The sequence below is a fragment of the Urocampus carinirostris genome, chromosome 14, assembly GCF_059441175.1.
Source record: "Urocampus carinirostris isolate Australia breed hairy pipefish chromosome 14, RoL_Ucar_1.0, whole genome shotgun sequence".
NCBI lineage: Eukaryota > Metazoa > Chordata > Actinopteri > Syngnathiformes > Syngnathidae > Urocampus > Urocampus carinirostris.
In genome coordinates, this window is record NC_142362.1 from 6995208 (window position 1) to 7013706 (window position 18499).

At 40.3% G+C, this 18499-nt stretch overlaps 1 protein-coding gene across 1 annotated transcript; it reads left to right on the plus strand.

The window, feature by feature from the left end:
* Positions 1-524: 524 nt before the first annotated feature.
* On the plus strand, positions 525-14872 carry dnajb11 (DnaJ heat shock protein family (Hsp40) member B11). The gene is made up of 10 exons (XM_088353225.1): positions 525-691; positions 1008-1164; positions 3626-3723; positions 5764-5896; positions 6530-6672; positions 6753-6835; positions 9117-9174; positions 9242-9353; positions 11038-11197; positions 12877-14872. The coding sequence occupies exons 1-10, from the start codon at positions 618-620 to the stop codon at positions 12939-12941; spliced, it is 1083 nt and encodes a 360-aa protein (XP_088209351.1). The 5' UTR covers positions 525-617; the 3' UTR covers positions 12942-14872.
* The last annotated feature ends 3627 nt before the right edge of the window (positions 14873-18499 follow it).

The following is an 18499-nucleotide window of genomic DNA, read 5'->3' on the forward strand; positions in this document are numbered from 1 at the left end:
AACCCCACATTAAACCCCACCCCCACTTTTACATATTACCCTATTTTTATTAAAGTCTGTATTTCCGTAACACTATTTAAATACTCTACAGCGAAACGTTATATCGGGTATTTTCAAGTGTATTATATATCTTTATAGATTTTTTTATTTTATTTCACAACACAAGGATACTGCTGGAAGTGCGAATTTCCCTACAGGGATAATAAAGTTTCTATCTATCTATCTATCTATCTATCTATCTATCTATCTATCTATCTATCTATCTATCTATCTATCTATCTATCTATCTATCTATCTATCTATCTATCTATCTATCTATCTATCTATCTATCTATCTATCTATCTATCTATCTATCTATCTATCTATCTATCTATCTATCTATCTATCTATCTATCTATCGGGGACTATGACCCTACCAATATGGCGGCCGCGTCGGCACGCTATTTAGCGAGCTGCTACAGTGTGCTGACGTATTGTATATAGATAGTTACGCGTATGGGCGGGACTTCCTTAACAAGCCGGAAGTAAGACTTTCATGTGAGTGGCAACCTTCAAAAGAAGCCGGCAGTTCTTTACAAAATTTCTATATTAAAATATATATTTTAGTGGTTTATATATGGCGAGCAAAGGGATGAATCTATGCACGGCGTGCTACTTGATTCTATGGGTTATCACGACAGTGTTTGCGGGGTAAGTAAGCGTTTTAACGTGAGAACGGTCGCGAAAAGCAGCATCGCCAGCTGGTACACATGTTCCACTGTGATTGGTTCAAGCAATAAGGCGAAAACAAAGCTAAACTATTCATATTTTCGGGAGGTTTTTGTTTTCTATTGATCTAAGTACGATCTTAAATGGAGAGCATTCTTTATGTACGAAAAAAGACGTGGAAATCGTGCTTCTGTTTGTCAAACTAGCGTGGTTAGCCGTTTCGATACCAACAAGAGGATTACTGTTCATGTTTGGGATTTTTTATAAATGAATGTGTTTTTTTTTTTTAATATTGTAGGCGAGATTTTTACAAAATCCTCGGGGTGAGCAAAAGTGCATCAATAAGAGACATCAAAAAAGCGTACAGGAAGCTGGCTCTCCAGTTACATCCTGACAGGAACCAAGACGACCCCAAAGCTCAGGATAAATTTGCTGATTTGGGAGCAGCGTACGAGGTATGAGACGAATCAATTTATTTATTATTTTTAGAAATGATTTTGTTTTCAAAATGTACATTTGTTTTGTGAAATTCCACCCGGCGACCCGGCTTTTGTGCTCTGAGTAGGCGGTTGCCGTTGGATACGTGATGTTAGCGGTGATTGGTCAACCTTACCGTGTGGCTGCATCTGATTGGCTGAAATGTGACCACCAAAATAAATAGAAGTTGCAGGTGTATTTGGTTCGTTCTGCTCACAGGGCACTGAAATGGTTGTATTTATTCAAAACTTGGAGGTTTTAGGGATTTTTCTAATGCATATCTTCAACATCAGCCAATTGCTCCCATTTTTCAATAAGATCCCTTATTTATGCATTTAATGCCAGACTTTTTTTCTCAAAGTGGGAAGGCCGGTGCCAGCAGACCTGTGCAATTTTGATCCATTTGAAAGGGCTATAGGCTCTTAAGATCCGTAGCTAAATAGGCATGTACAAAAGAAAACTTTAACTTCCATCTTTCATTAGAAAATTATTCATTCGGAAAGAGGGAAATCATAACTTAAGGAGCTGTAGTGAATTCATAATCCCAAAGGTGAGAACAACCAGGAAAAGTATGTGTGTGTCCGTGTGTGGAGTCAAGCTTTGGAACAATTTATAAGACGATATCAAACGATGTCAAACTATTCACTTGTTCGAATTTAAATACAAAAAAAAATTCCTGGCGGAACACAGAGATGAAGAAAATGGGGTATGAGTGATACGAGAGATTGGGAATAGTGCGTCTAGAACTATGGTTAACTTTGTTGTTATTGTTGCTATTGTTATATCATATGTTATTACTAATATTATTAGTATTGTTGTTATCATTGGTGTATTTAATAGGGAAGATGAAGGGGTAGGGAAGATAAGCATCTGTTTCTTACTACCCCTTTTCGAACATGTTATGTAACATTATTTTGGTGTTGGGTTATTGTTTTTGTTCTGTTTTTATATTAATGTTCGAAATAGTTTTCATTCATTCATTCAAATATGTATCTCTTAGTAGGGCTGCACGATTTTGAAGAAAAAAACTAAATGTGGTTTTTCAAACCAGTATAGCAATGTCGGTGCGATTTTCGATTATTGCTACTGGTAACCATGAAAACCAGTGGTATTTGTTTCAAGTGGGTGGAGCAAACCTTTACTAAAACAAAAAAACTTCCTGCAGAGGGATGCGCACTGCCATTAAAAAAAGGGCGATTCTTGTAAACATGTATCCATTATCTCCACCGCTTATCTTCAGTAGGGTCGCGGGGGTGCTAGAGCCCACCCCAGCCAACCTGAACTGGTTGCCAGTTTTTAGATAATTATTTTAGGAAAACAGATGAGAAACCTTGTTTAGTTCTTCTGAAGGGTGGCTACACACACTTTAGGTGAATTGATAGTTCAATATACAGTAATCAAGACACACACACTCTTGGATTTATGGACTTTACTTTTACAAAGCATCTACTGAAGACGCTTAAATAGAACATAAAACAAGAATAAGAAAATAAAACAAAGACAGCTAGAACTGGCGCCATTTGGAAAGACAACAATGTTGGCTTGATTATTACGACATTATATTTTGATAGAACTCCTCTTTTAACGTCATACTAATACCTAGCAACAACAAGATGTTCTGTGAAGATCTGCTTCAATGAAGATGACGGCCCAGTCTTCATGTCATCAGCTGTAGAGCGATGATAAATCCCGGTCGGTTTAAGACCCTTTGGGGATTAGGACCACAGGATGCAGGGTGTTGAAGCAGAGGTTGACTGCTGGTGGTTTGAGGCTTTGCTAAGGTCGCTGGCTTTGTCCCCCCAGTTTGGCCGCTAGCTTGATCAAGCTTGACTGCTGACTAAGGTTCTCTGGCTGCTTGTTGAGCTGTTGAGGACCGGCCCGGGTTTTTGTCCAGTTTTTCTTGTTAGTACATGCCCTCTTGCCTTCTTGCTGCCCAAAATCAGACTGCCCTTGCGAGGTGAGACGTGTACCAGCTTTCGGTTTCCTGGGAGGGGCGGACCCTCTGTGGTGGAGTTATCATGGCAACCTTTGATGCTCAGATACAAGCTAACGCCCCGCTCCCCAACCTCGCATTCCACCAGTATCAGTCAAATAACATAACTATGTGATTGACTTAAAACACAGTATTTATTTCACATGTTTTGACACTATTTGATTATTTTCTGACATTGCAAAATGGAATTCTGACCAAAACTTCAATACTTTACAATTTTGTACACAATTTGAAATGATCAAGAAGCGTTTGATATATTGGGAAAACATAAGTTGACAGGTATTCTAATGCCAATGTGGAATTGCTGGCCATACCATTGATTACATGATATCATGACACTCAATAGACACGCTTTATAACATTCTCGTAGGTTAGAATGATCTGTTATTTCATAGATACTGTTTTTTTTGTCTGCAGCGGTATGACTGCTTATTTTTCATTTATAGGTTTTGTCAGACGAAGAGAAAAGGAAACAGTATGATGCATACGGAGAAGATGGACTTAAAGAAGGCCACCACAGTTCACACAATGACATATTCTCCAGGTTGGTCCAGTTTAAGAATGCTTGTAATGGGATTCTTAATTCTATCGGAACACCGTTAAAATGATTTCATGTACTTGTGTTTGGGATGGCCCAAAAAATAGGCTTTTACATACTTTGGTTGTTTGCTGACATTATGTGCGCAAATGTGTCCGATGTGGATGTGTGCCATGGTATTGACAAACAGGATCAGTTCCTAAATGGAATAATGGTTATTATTCCATGGTCAAAAACCTGGAGTGCCAGATAATCTTATTTTCTTATTTTTGTGTGCTGTATCTAGTACCTTTCTTGGGCTACATGATGAAAAGACAAGGAAATTCCCCCTCTGTCCTCAGAGGCTTTTGAATTTAAAGGTTTAAGGGGTTTCTGCGTAATTTTTAAGAAACAAAGATTGTTAGACTTCTCAGACTGCACAGTACAAGTATTTGATGCTCGATAAGTCAGATACCAAGTACTAATAACTGAAATACTTTTCGTTATAAAAGAACTGCTGACCGTCTACTAGTACGTTAAAACGAGACTGCTCCTAAGTATAAAGATACCTTTTATCAGTGTTCACCAATGTCTTAAGACGTTGTTTCTCAACCTACGGGTCAGAACCCACAAGTGGATTGCCGACCCGTCTTCAGTAGGTCCCCGGGGCTTTGCCCCAGCTAATCAATGCGAAGGAGAAAAAAACAGAGGGTCAACTACATAGTAGATGGTGAGAATACCCTGCTCGATCTCTTCTTCCTGTTCAGTCATGAGGGGCCACATCTCGTTTTGTTGTGATTTGAATGTTTTATTTCCTATTTATTTTGCGCCAATAATGAGTAAGTTATAAGGTGAAGGAAAAGTGGAAAACTGTGACAACAACCATTAAGTAGCAGAAAGAAGTGATTGCAAAATACAAATATATTGTATGAGTTTTTAATTGAAGGAAGGCTTGAAGGTACAATGAACGTTTTACTTCTAGTCAAGTCGTTTATTTGTATAGCCCTTAATGACAAAGGGCTGCACAGACCACATATTTTTGAAAATTACAGACTATTATTACACCATCCCCTGATCTAAAACCTACATGAGGGCAAGGGAAAACTCAAAACCTCAGTCAAGTCAAGTTATGTTAATTTGTGATGCCCTTAATCACAAGGAGTTTGAAAGGGCTGCACAAACCAGACTATTGCAAACTACAGACTATTATTACACCATCCCCTGATCTAAAACCGATATAAGGGCATGGGAAAACTCAAAAACCTCAGGATGAGGAAAATGAAAAAATTGAGAAGGGACTGCACATAAGGTAATCCAAATCAAGCCATGTTTATTTGTTTGGCCCTTAATCACAAAGAGTCTCAAAGGGCTACGCAGACCACAGATTATTGCAGACTACAAACTATTATGACACCATCCCCTGATCTAAAACCTACATGAAGTAAATGAAAAACTCAAAACATCAGTCAAGTCAGGTCAAATCATGTTTATTTGTATAGCCCTTAATCACAAATAGTCTCTAAGGGCTGCACAGACCACAGACTATTGCAAACTACAGACTATTATGACACCATCCCCTGATCTAAAACCTACATGAGGGCAAGGGAAAACTCAAAAACCTCAGGATGAGGAAAATGAAGAAACCTTAATTAACCACACAGTGTAAGTATTTGTCGATTTTAAGGTACACAATGGTTAAATATACATGCAATTTAGGTTAATATGCAAGTGAACATAGTACCTGAAGTCATTTTGGTGGTCTTTTTTGTGTAAAAAAGGTGAATATATTCTATTATTTCTGCTTTTAACTGCACAATCCTTGCATTCGATACATTTGAGAAGTGGAATTGGTTTTATGATTTGCGTCACAGCTTGTCATTAGGGTGGAATAATGGGTCTTCGAGTCAGACCTGTTAAGAACCACTTGCCTTAGACAAAAGATATGCAGCTTCCTATATTGTCTTTGATGCAAATTGACCTTTTAAAGTGTGGTTACATTTAGGATCACTCATTTATGCCAATTGAAGAGTACCGATTGGCTTACAATTGTTGTTTCCTGCTCTGTAGTTTCTTTGGCGATTTTGGTTTCATGTTTGGGGGCAACCGACAACAGCAGGACCGAAACATCCCTAGGGGAAATGATATCATACTTGACTTGGAAGTCACGCTAGAAGAGGTCTACTCTGGGAACTTTGTCGAGGTGAGTAGGAAATTCTGCGTGGCGTTGTCACAATTTAAATGATATGCTCTATAAAGACGAACTCAACTTTATTTAACTTACTTTTGGAAGATAAGCTTCAAGCGGTCCTCTTCCGTGTTAGAGAGTGGCCGAAAAAAAGTGATCCAACCATTTTCTCAACCGCATCAAGCTTTCTTATTCCACTTTCATTTCAAAAGAAACGGCTCGCCTCTTCTTTACACTTTACACCAAAAGTTCTTAACGCGCAGGAGATACAGCATAGGATGTATACACACGAACTAGGAAGAGGAAGCTGGATTTCTTCTTCGGGGGGATGCTGGGTGAGCTCTCACAGCGACAAACGCCGGTAGTGGCGGATATAAGCACTACAGTAATGTCTTGTACTCGGAAAAAGGTGCACACGATACAAAATCTAACATTCCGAAAAAATGTCCGTATCTACCGTTTTTCGTAAGTCGAATGGTCGTAAGTAGGGGAGCGTCTGTGTGTCAAAAAGTCCATGGGGGTCCAATACTTTTGCTAGGCGCCTTTTGTTTTTACAGTATCGTACACTTGCTCTAACGATTTGAACTATCTCAGAAATGTTTACTAATGATAGAAAAAAACTGATCTTTCATTTTTTTTTCCCGCCAGGTTGTGCGAAACAAGCCCGTCGCCAAAGAGGCGTCCGGGAAGAGGAAATGCAACTGTCGACCAGAGATGAGGACCACTCAACTGGGCCCAGGCCGCTTCCAGATGACGCAAGAAATGGTTTGCGACGAGTGTCCCAACGTCAAGTGAGTCTTCCTTTTTATCGATTGCCACCTTTTGTTTACATTTTACCGGAATTTTTTTTTTGTGTGTGTCATTTTTGCAGGCTGGTGAACGAAGAGAGGACACTAGAAGTGGAAATTGAGCAAGGGGTGAGAGATGAGATGGAGTACCCCTTCATTGGGGAAGGTAAGGTTAAATAAAACCAGAAATCTCATACTATTGGTATAGTGTTTTGTGACGATTTCATGATTCTTATTGTTTATTTCATTCATCCTTCTCAAAGAAAATATTCTCTCTGACAAGGGAACAGATAGATATAGATGGATAGATAGATACTTTATTCATCCCCGTAGGGAAATTCACACATTCAGCGGTATCCTCATGTTGAAAAATAAAATAATAAACAAAGCAGGCGGTGTTTTATCCAGATTCCCATGATTGAAGTCCCTAGAGATTAACAGGATGGCCTCGGGGTGCTGTGTTGTAGTTTAACAACAGCGGAGTAGATGACGTCACACGCTAGGGCAAAGGTTTGACGTCCCTGCAGCAGATAGATGGAAATCTTTGTGTTTACATGCCCAGGGTTACATCACCTCGTGTTCACGTAGATAGCGAGTCCGCCTCCACTCCGCTTCCCGCAGGCTTTTGTGTCTCTGTCTACCCTAACATCGCTGAAGCTCCACGTTAGCGTCCGGGATGCTGGACGTGAGCCACGTTTCCGTAAAACACAGCAAACTGCACTCCCTGTACGCTTTGATGTTTTTCACCAGCATAGCCAGTTTGTCAGTCATATTTGGTAAAGAGTTCATTTCCCATGATATCGGACGGTACCGAAGGCTTATATCGCTGCTAGCGGCTCAGCCTTCACCTTAGCTCCGGCTCTGCATCCACGACAGGGCCCCCTCATCACGCCGGCACGAGAATTCTTCAGGGCAAGGAGCTGATTCCTCGAATAAACGCATTTTTGTGCGTTAAAACCCATGTCCATAGGATAGAAAGTAATCCAAAGTGTCGTTGTCAAACGGGACGAAAAACACCGAAGATAGAAGCAGACAATAAAAACAATAATTCACAGAGCAAAATAACACAGAGCAGCTGGAAAGGCTGCCGCTCGCGGTTGCACCTTTGATGTCTATGATGAAATTGGAGTTGTCTTTATGTAAATTCAGTGCCGTGACTAAGTATTTTCCCACTTCCTGATTTCTGTATTTTTTTGCATCGTTATTAGCTGTTACCATAACATTAGCTTGTGAACTTAACTTGTTTTCGGGAATCACATTCAGGCGGTGACTGATATATTGGCTGTTATCATGGCATTAGTTTGTTAATCAAGCGTGTTTGTTTGTGATTGAGAAAGAGCAACAAAAGCATGTTAAAGTGGGCGTCTTGAGTGATTAGCTGTTACCATAACATTAGTTTGTGAATCTCTAATCCACACTTATCAATTCACAAACTCTGTTGGAATTTCGATGCACTTTTTTTTTGAAGTTCATTTAAGTCAAGTTGGTTGTATTGACCAGGGATGTGATTTTTCCGCTAATTCGCGGAATTCCGCTTTTTTTATCCCCAAAAATAAAATTTTAAAATTTCCGATTTTTTTAAGTGGTAAAAAAATCCGATTTCGTCTCTACAGCATTCCATTTAAGTGTTTCCGTAACTGAAATGAAACGGATCTTGCGATTGGTTGAAGTCTCTGTGTTGACCAATAAACGCGCTTGTTATGAAGGCACAGGAGTATGCCATTGTTCATTTCTCACACGTTTTTGCCGGGTGTTTGAAGAAAGATGTCCGTGATCGAACGCAAAGATGCTCCGCGAGTTAAAGAAATTGATAAGATCGTAAAAAACAAGTTTCGATGGGACTGGTTAGAGAAGGAATTATCTACAAATGTTGGAAAGAAGACTGTGACGAATTTGTTCAGTGACTTTATTCGGAAGATCGATTGTGCCGGGAAAGTGCTTTGCATTTGGTGCCATGATACCATCGACTATGGTGGGAGAGGTTTCAAAGCTCTTGAAAGTCACGAAATTTGAACTCTTCAACATGATTTATGTCTTAACTTAGTAATCACATGAGTTAGATATGATGATATTCTCAGTGATAGTTTTTAAAAGCAAAGGCAGTCCAATGTTTTTTAATGTGACTGATTTTGAGTTGACTTAAACTGTAATTTTATATGGGATAGTTCAATATACATTGAAAATTGATGCTGTTGTTTTGTCTATTTCTTTGTCATCTGAGTGCATTGAAAGTACTTAAAAACACGGAAAACCCATGAGCTCCGAGGGGCTTCGCCCCACTTGTCCCCCCACCAGGGCACTGCCCTGGACCTAGCTGGGTGCCCGCGGCCCCCAGACCCCCGGCTAATTTTCAGATAATTTCACTTTGGTCAAATCACATCCCTGATTGACTGTTTTATTTATTGTATCGATCCTTAACACATACGCCGTGTGAATTATTTCCTCAGGAGAGCCTCACATCGACGGAGAGCCCGGAGATCTGCGTTTCCGCATCAAAGTCTTAAAGTACAAATTAACGGTCACGTTTTGGTCGAACAATTTCGCGTATTAAGGAGACATTTGTCTTCGGCAGACATCGCACGTTCGAGCGCCAAGGAGACGACCTGTACACCAACGTCACAATCTCCCTGGTGGAGGCGCTAGTCGGCTTTGAAATGGACATTGTTCATCTGGACGGACACAAGGTGAGACATTTTGGTTACACGTTAGGCAAGGTTCACACTGCAGGGAAATCAGATTTATTTTTGCACACACGTGACCTTTAACTGTCTATCTAAATGGCACATATTGGATTTTTTCACTCCGTAACCTCGTAAATCCGATATTTATCTGATCTTTTGGAAGGCACTGCTTGCGTGAACGATCGAAACGCATTCTTGTGACCTGCATGTCATCAGTAGGGGGCAGATGTCACTGTTTTGCATATAACGAGGGGGAAGGAGGCGGAAAAAATCAACAACCACGGCGGTCGAAAACACGGTGTCATGAGTTAACACGTTCATGAAAGACGAATTTTTTTTATATTGTAACTTGCTGAAAAGCCAACATCGCACCGCATCAGTAGGCGGCAGACGTCACTATTCTGCATATGACAAGGTGGGAGGAAGCTGAAGAATCAACAACCACGGCGGCGAAATACACAGAGTGTCATGAATTCACACGTTCATGGAAGATGAATATTTGTCTATATTTTAAATCGCCGAGAAGCCAACATCGCATCGCACACAGCCGGATTCACAACTTGTTGCCTGATGTCTCTGCTGTAAACAAGCAGTGGTGCTCATTGGTGAAGCGATAGCATCCTCTAATGGTAGTTAACGATATTCAAGAACAAATCAAACCACAGAGAGCATTCAATGGGGTGAAAGCGGGGTTGTAATATTTAGGGACAACTTTGTTCCGCCCACAGTATTACAATAACTTTCAAATAGCTAGATACGCTCTCTCCTTAACATCCATGACTACTTCCGCAAAGTGAGTGGATTGCGTGTGACGAATATTTTTATATTGTGACTCGCTGAAAAGTCAACATCGCATCGCACACAGCCGGTTTCACAATTTGTTGCCTGACGTCTCTGCTCTAAACAAGCAGTGGCACTCATTGATTAAGCGATAGCATCCTCTAATGGTAGCTAACGATATTGACGGTCATATCACGTCACACGGAGAACATTCAATGGGGTGAAATCGGGGTTTAATATTTAGGGACAACTTTGTTCCGCCTCCAGTAATACATCCATCCATCCATCCATTATCTGCACCACTTATCTGCAGTAGGGTCGCGGGGGTGTTGGAGCCCATCCCAGCTATCTTTGGGCAGTGGGCAGGGGACACCCTGAACTGGTTGCCAGCCAGTTGCAGGGCACACGGGGACAGACAACTCCCTCGCCCATTCACACCTAGGGACAATTTGGACCAGCCAATTAACCTGACATGCATGTTTTTGGAATGTGGGAGGGAACCGGAGTGCCCGGAGAAAACCCACGCAAGCACGGGGAAAACATGCAAACTCCACACAGGAGGTTTGATCTCATGACCTCAGAACTGTGCCGCACACGCGCTAACCACTGCCCCGTCGTGCTGCCTTCTGGTAATACAATACCTTTCAAATAGCTAGATACGCTCTGTCCTTAACATCCATGACTACTTCCGCAGAGTAAGTGCATTGCGTGGGACGTCACGTCTTCTTCTGCGCATGCGTGACACTTGTGGCATGCAAACAGGAAATGAGGTAGCATACAAGGTGCATTCAGTTGGAACATCGGACTTCACCCAAAAATCGTAATTGAGTATCAAGCCCTGCGGCGTGAACCCAGCTTTAGCATCTTTTCAAGGTCGCGTCGAATCACTGGAGTTTTCTTCCGCTAGGTGCACATCGTACGGGACAAGGTGACCAAGCCGGGCGCCAGGATGTGGAAAAAAGGCGAGGGTCTGCCCAACTTTGACAATATTAACCTCCGCGGGTCTCTCATTATCACCTTCGATGTGGAGTTCCCTCAGACACAACTGGACGAGAATCAGAAAAACGGTAAGCGGGGGTTTTGTGTTAAAGCCATGAGTATGATTTTGAATGCTTTAATAGGAGTGTCTCCCGACTAGTTCGATCCACTTCAGGGCCACAATTGGTCGTGAGCATTTGCACAGGCAAAATAATGCTAATAAAAGGGAGAAAATAACCGTCAATCACACTCCTAAACACTAGATGGCGAGGAGAGCTGGAAATGTATCCTTGATGTAGGTCATGGTTTGTGACTAGGGTGGTCCTGAAGCGTTTTGGTAAATGACGCGCGGCTTCCTCCTTCCACCTCCCTTACGTCATTTCCACTTCTTGCTAATAGGTTACAGGCTTTTCATATTTCCTTTCTGCTTTTTGGGACAAATCGTTCACTATTTGAAGCTTCTAGATAGATACTTTATTCATCCCCTTTAGGGAAATTCACACTTCCAGCAGTACCCTTTTGTTGTTTATTAACAGATTAACAGGATGGCCTCGGGGTGCTGTGTTGTAGTTGAGCAACAGCGGAGTGGATGACGTCACACGCTAGGCCAAAAGTTCGACGTCCCTGCAGCAGATGGAAATCTTTGTGCCCAGGGTTACACCACCTCATGTTCACATAGATAGCGAGTTCAGCTCCTCTCTGCTACCCCCAGGCTTTCGTGTCTCTGTCTGTCCTAACAGCGCTAAAGCGGGGTAGCTCCACGTTAGCGTCTGGAATGCTAGCAGCAAACTGCATTTCTTGTACGCTTTGATGTTTTTCACCAGCACAGCCGGTTCGTCGGTCTTATTTGGTAGGGAATTCACAGTTACCATGATTACGGACGGTACCGAAGGCTTATAATGCCGCTAGCCGCTTAGCTAGCTCCGGCTCTGCCCCCTCATCACGCCGGCACGAGAATTCTTCAGGGCAAGGAGTTGATTCCTCGAATAAAACTCATAACAATAGGATAGAATGTAATCCAAAGTGTAGTTGTCAAACGGGACGAAAAACAACGAAGATAAAAGTGTCTGCTTTTATTCTTTCTTTCATTCTTTTTCTTTTTTCTTTCATTCTTTCTTTTGTTATTTCTTTCTTTTTTCTTTCATTCTTTCTTTGTCCCCATCTTTTTTTTCCATTCTCTCTCTCTCTCTGTCTCTCTTTCTTTCTTTCTTTCTTTTTTCTTTCATTCTTTCTTTGTCCCCATATTTTTTCATTCTCTCTCTCTGTTTCTCTTTCTTTCTTTGTCCTATCTTTCCTTTTTCTTCTTCCTTTATTCTTTAACAATAAATCACAAAAAGTGCGAAATAACACGGAGCTGCTGGAAAGGCTGCCTATGATGATGAACTATCCTTAGAATTAGATTATTTTTTCAGGTCCCTTTTGTTCAGTTTTATTTTTGTTCGCTGTACGTCGCCGAGAAGTGCGTTTTGGTGCCCAACCCTTCATTTCGGTGCTGCATTTGTTCAGTTCACACTTGATTTGACGGACTCGGCCCCAAGTGGCCTGGTTCACCCGAAATGCTGAAGTACGCAAGACTGAAGGATTATTTTGGGCCTGTTTATCAAATCAAGTTAATCTTTCGGGTTCAGGTTAATACACCCGCGACTCGGGTCGGGTCGGGCTGAATTTTTTTTTTGTGAAAAATCTTACCTCTATCCTGAAGGCACACCAGCTGAGAACTACCGATTCGTGCCGGCTTCGAAAAAACGTTTCTCACACCTTTTCGCAGGTATCCGTAGCTTGTTGAAGCAAGGCTCCATACAGAAAGTCTACAACGGACTACAAGGCTACTAGCAGGCGTGACCGGATGCTGCAAAGACTTTCGTTTACAGGATGAAACACAAATGACAGCAGCAGCAGGACCGGCCTCAACCGCCCTATTTGTTTTTTTGTCCGCCCACGTTCGATAAAGTTTTTCATCTTCCCACCTCGAGACATCTTCAACTTGTTTTTTTTCACCTTCCATGTTTTCTGCAAAAAGCAACCGAAACCACATTTTTGTGCTTCTGCGAAGTTGCAGGCTGTATAAAAGGAGCGAACGCCGCACCGGAGTCTGGGTTTGGATTTGCAATGAGGAGAACAAGTAAGGGACGTTTGCTCAGATATGTAGACAGTGCCTTGCAAAAGTATTCGACCCCCCCCTCAAGGAACTTTTTGACATCCCATCCATCCTCAGTAGGGTCGCGGGGGTGCTGGAGCCCATCCCAGCTATCTTCGGGCAGTGGGAAGGGGACACCCTTGTTGACTTTTTGACATATTGCCATATTTCAGGCTTCAAACTTATAGATGAAAAACACAAAATATGTTCTGAGAATCAACAACGTGTGAAAAGGTATTCAATTTATTCAACAATTTATATCACAGATCTTTTACACATCTTGAAACAGAAATATTTGCCCATTTTTCTTTACAAAACAGTACAAGTTCCTTAAGGTTTGATGGTGATCGTTTGTGCGCGACATTTTTCAAATTGTTCCACAAATGCGCCATAAGATTGAGGTCTAGACTTTGTTGGATTATTAGTTTTAAAGCATTCCATAGTAGGGTTTTTATCCTGTTGGAAGTTGAAACTATAGATTTTCTGCCACAATCGCCTTGTTTTTGGCTCCATCTATCTGCCCATCAACTTTTAACAATCTTCTGAAGAAAAGCAACCCCAGAGCATGATGCTGCCACCACCATGTTTGACAGTGGTGGTGGTGTTTTTAGGGTGTTGTGCACTTACTCTTACAACAAACGACGTGTTGCACTCAGCCCCAAAAATGTTTAATTTTTGTCTCACCTGACCAGAGCCCCTTCTCCACATGATATTTCCACATATTTCTTTCCAATACCAGGCTTCTTGGAAACACCAAATGGGCATTTTTATGGTAGTCATTCTGCAACGCCTCCCTAAAGGGCAAATGTATGCATAGTACAACTAATAGTTGTCTCATGCACAGATTGTCTCACCTCAGTTATGTATGCCTGCAGGTCATTCATTGTGATCTTGCTTCTTGGTCGCTTCTCTGATTAGTTTTCGCATGGTGGGGCCGAAAGTTTAGAGGGACGGCCAGGTCTTAATAGGTTTACAGTTGTTTTATGATTTTCAGTTTGATGTTATTGCCCACACAGTGAGATGTGTTAATGTTATTAATTTTTTTTTGTATCCAATTCCTGCTTTGAACTTTTCCACCACTTTATCCTGGACTCGCCTGGTGTGTATTATGTTCTTCATAGAGCTGTCCAATATGCTCCGTTTTTTTCCCTTTTTAAATGTTGAATAAATTTGGTTCCTTTTCACAATTGCGTCTCACATTTTGTTGATTCCTAGAAAATATTTTCAGTTTTTTAGCTTCAAGTTCAAAGCCTGAAATGTGGCAGTATATTAAAATGTTCTTGGTGGGGGACAATGCTTTTACAAGGCATTGTATTCTCAAACCAACATTTGAAGCCTTGAAGTACTTTCTCATATTTTAACACGGTTATTCATTCCAAGCATTCACATTTGGTCATTTTTCCAGTGCTGAGAAATTCACACGCGGATACTATGTGAAGATCATAGGAATTATATAGCGGGAATACTGGAAAAATAATTATTCTATTGGTAGTGTTTTCACTTCCGGTGAATTTCTACTTCATAATTGTAATTCCTGTTTTCGACCGGCCAGATTTCATAATGGTTCGATTTTAAAAGCGTTTTTCTTTTGTGTTTTATAAAAATGCAACGCTGTCGTCAACTGTGATTTTTCCTAGTGTTTTCATTCAAAGCGAATACAAATGTCTACCGGTTGTGATGATGCAATGATACGAGTTGACCGGTGGGTGTCGCTAAAGTTGCATAAATCTTACTGTGTCCGCTTGCAAAAAATCTAAGTAAAACATCGCAACACAATACTGTAAACAACAAATGAATCAAGCCGGGAAATTTATATACTAGCGGACGTAAGCCAGAAATAACAAATACTAATATATTGTTATTTACATAATGTAATCTCAGTTGCTCGGTGAGTACGTCTTCCTCTTACGTATTAATTTATCAGGGTTGGGTAGGGTTACTTTAACTGGATTACTTTCAATTACTTTTGGATTGCTCCAATACCAAATATGCTAATAAAAGACAAAAGAAACTAAATATGAATCAAAGGATGACTCACAACACAGGGTAAGCTTTTTCTCCTGGCTTTGATCTCCGGCAAAACGAACATCAACTGCGACAGAAACAAAATGAAAATAAATCCAAACAGCTTGCCAACATCATTTTTGCCGTTCCATGTGTTCCGTTACTCCCCAAGCCTACTCAAAATTTAGTCATTGTATTCATATTTGGTATTGGAGTAATCCAAAAGTAACTGAAAGAAATCCACTTAAAGTAACCCTACCCAACCCTGTAATTTATATATACAGTATACAGTAATTAAACCCTTTTATTCTTATATTTTTGATTGGACAATTCAATTGAATTATTATTTATGTAATTTATTTCAAATCACTTACTTTTGAAGGAGCCAGTTCATTTTAACCATCAAGTTATTCGTTTTAAATACCTAAATAATTTGAATATATGAACAAAACATACAAAAGTCCTTTAAAGGTACTGTGTGTAATATTTAACCATTTTGTGTATGACGTCCTTCAACCCAAAACGAGTGCTAAATAGCATGGGGAAGAACTATAGACACACAAAGGGACCAAAACACTATAAGTTCCCCTCATTTTTGGCCTAGCTTTGCATCAAGTAAAAGTAAAGAAAGAAAAATACGAAAAATTAAAAATAAGTGTAAAGGACAGATATAATGGGGAAAAAAAGAAAAGGGAAGAAAAAAGAGAGTAAAATTGAAAAAGAAAGAAACAATAATAATAATAATAATAATAATAATTTCCTTTGTATTGTCATTCTTTGTAAGAACGAAATGTCGATACACCTGACCCGTTGTAGCGAGCACTTTAAATGAGCAAAAATGATCAAACATCTTTTTTCACTATGTTTTGAATTATTTAGGTTTTTTTGGGGGTATTAAAAAATGTAATTGTGTATAGAAGGGAAGAAATGGAACGCCACAGGTTTGAAGGTAGCCTTGGCAGCAAGATGACAGCCAATAATGCCAGCGCCATCTTAATGAGGATGTTAAATGGTCTGAATTTATATAGCCCTTTCCCAGGCACTGAAGTGCTAACAATGTGCTTCACTATACCCATTCACACACACACACACCGATAGTGGCGACGTATCAGTGGAAAGACCAGCGCTTTACCTCCTATGCTAATAATTTTGTTTTTACAAATTTATTTTTTACCACCATGAGGCGCTGGGTAATACACACTATCCCTTTAATATGGCTCTAAAAAGGACGCAGCGTCATTGCCACAAAGTTTATAGTGTGAAATTCATTATTTTCGGAACAGATTTGTAATACCGAGTATCGGTATTATCACACGCCGATACCCACCATTGCCGAGGTCCGTCTCATCTCTGGAGAACGCGATGATGCTCTACAAAAAAAAAAAACGGCGACCAGGTGAAACAGGTGCTGTATCTGAGTCAGATCAAGAGGCTTCTTCTGCTGCCGGCAACGGTGGAAAACTATGTTTCGTTTGAGGGAGAAAACTCCTATCCACTGAGGATGGAGCTCAGAGCTGTGAGAGGGTCTGCGATTTGGCCGTAGTTGCAGATCGAGGGTCTATAGAAGTTAGCAACGCCGAGGAACCTTTGGAGCTGCTAACGGGTGGTCAGTTCTGGAAATAGGAGACTACTGCCACCAGTGTTCCCTCTAAGCTGTGCGCAATTGCGCGCTGCTCGCACATTCTCGGCGCACAAGAAAATCTAGCCAGCGCACAAAAATCAGGACTCGAAATCATGAATTAAGAAGCGACTTAAGTCAAAGTTACAGTGCATGAAGGTCAAAATACACGGGTTCCCCTGACGTTGTGTCCTAAATGCGGTATTTTGAAGTCGAGTCGAAGTCGAACGAAGTTGAGTAAAGTTAGTAGAGTTTGTCGAGAACCGGCTTCTTTGGCTCGGCTCAGTAAAAGGAACCGGCTCTTTCGGGCCCTAAACGGCTCTTCAGGTTATTTTTGCTTCTTTAATCCCAACATGACCAAAAATTAAGTAAAATTATGCACAAAATGAGTTAAAGGAAGGGGGGAATAGAACAAAAAAGAAAAAAATTGCAAAATGAAAAAGTAGTGAAAAGCTGAGAAAAAAAAGAAACAAAAGGAAGAGAAAAAAGAAGGACAATTTCAGAAAAAAAGCCAGAAAAAAAGAAGAGAAAGAATTGTAGGAAAAAAGTATATAAAGAACAAAAAGAAAAAAGTAACAGCTCGGAAAAAACAAACACAATGAGATTTTTTTTTCAAAGGAATTTAAAAAAAAGTAGAAAAAAAACCACAGAAAAAAGAAGAAAAAGTTTGTGTTGCATTCAAATAATTTCCAATTATATCGAGTCAATCTTGTACTTCCACTAAAAAGTTTAATTAAGTACAGTTCTGTATCCTAGAACCGACTAAATAAGCCCCCAAAAATGTTAATATTATGCGACAAAATATATCAGGAAATAAAAAGAAACGGATATCTTAATAGTACATGAGTCAATTCATTCAAAAGAGAAAAATCATTTTGCATTGCCGAAAGCTGACACTGCTCTCTGGCATTGCTTTGCCATTGCACTACTTCACAGGTGTCAAACAGGCGGCCCGCGGGCCAGATCAGGCCCATCAATGCTTTAAATCCGGCCCGCAAGACAACAGTGAGAGAAGCGCAAGAGGAAAATGAGCTGTAGTTTGAAATATTTCCACCGGATGTCACCAAGGCCAGTTAACACTTGCAAAACAATTGTTGAAGTATTTCTCCATTTCTCTCGGACTCACTTCTTTTTTATTTATTCCTCCCTCTTTTTCTTTCTCCTGTTCACTCTCTCTTTCTCTTTTTCTCAGTCTTGCTCTCTTTCTATTTTCTCTCTCTAATTTACACTTAAATTCTCTTTCTTTCTTCTTCTCTTTCTATTTTTCTTTCTTTCTCACCCTCTTTCTCTCCCTTTTTTGACCCCCCCTCTCTCTCTGTGTCTTTTTACTCTCCTGCTGACTCTTTTTCTTTCTGTCGTTTTACTTCTCTTATTCTTTTTATCTTTCTCTTTTTTCACTTTAAATAAGCCCCCAAAAATGTTAGTATTATGCGACAAATATGTCAGGAAATAAAAAGAAATGGAAATCTTGTGAACGAATTGTAAAAAAATGACGTTTGTAGGCCCTGCAACCCTTGCAATCGTACATGAGTCAATTGATTCAAAAGTGAAAAATAATTTTGCATTGCCGAAAACTCAGCAAAATGTTAAGTTTTGGACATGTTTGATAATTAATTATCTTGCCACACTTGG

Excerpts from the sequence above, each read along its gene's own strand:
- dnajb11 (XM_088353225.1), top strand. The coding sequence starts at position 618 with ATGGCGAGCAAAGGGATGAATCTATGCACGGCGTGCTACTTGATTCTA. Across the intron at positions 692-1,007 it reads ATCACGACAGTGTTTGCGGG|GCGAGATTTTTACAAAATCC; the intron begins GTAAGTAAGCGT and ends TTAATATTGTAG. Across the intron at positions 5,897-6,529 it reads ACTCTGGGAACTTTGTCGAG|GTTGTGCGAAACAAGCCCGT; the intron begins GTGAGTAGGAAA and ends TTTTCCCGCCAG.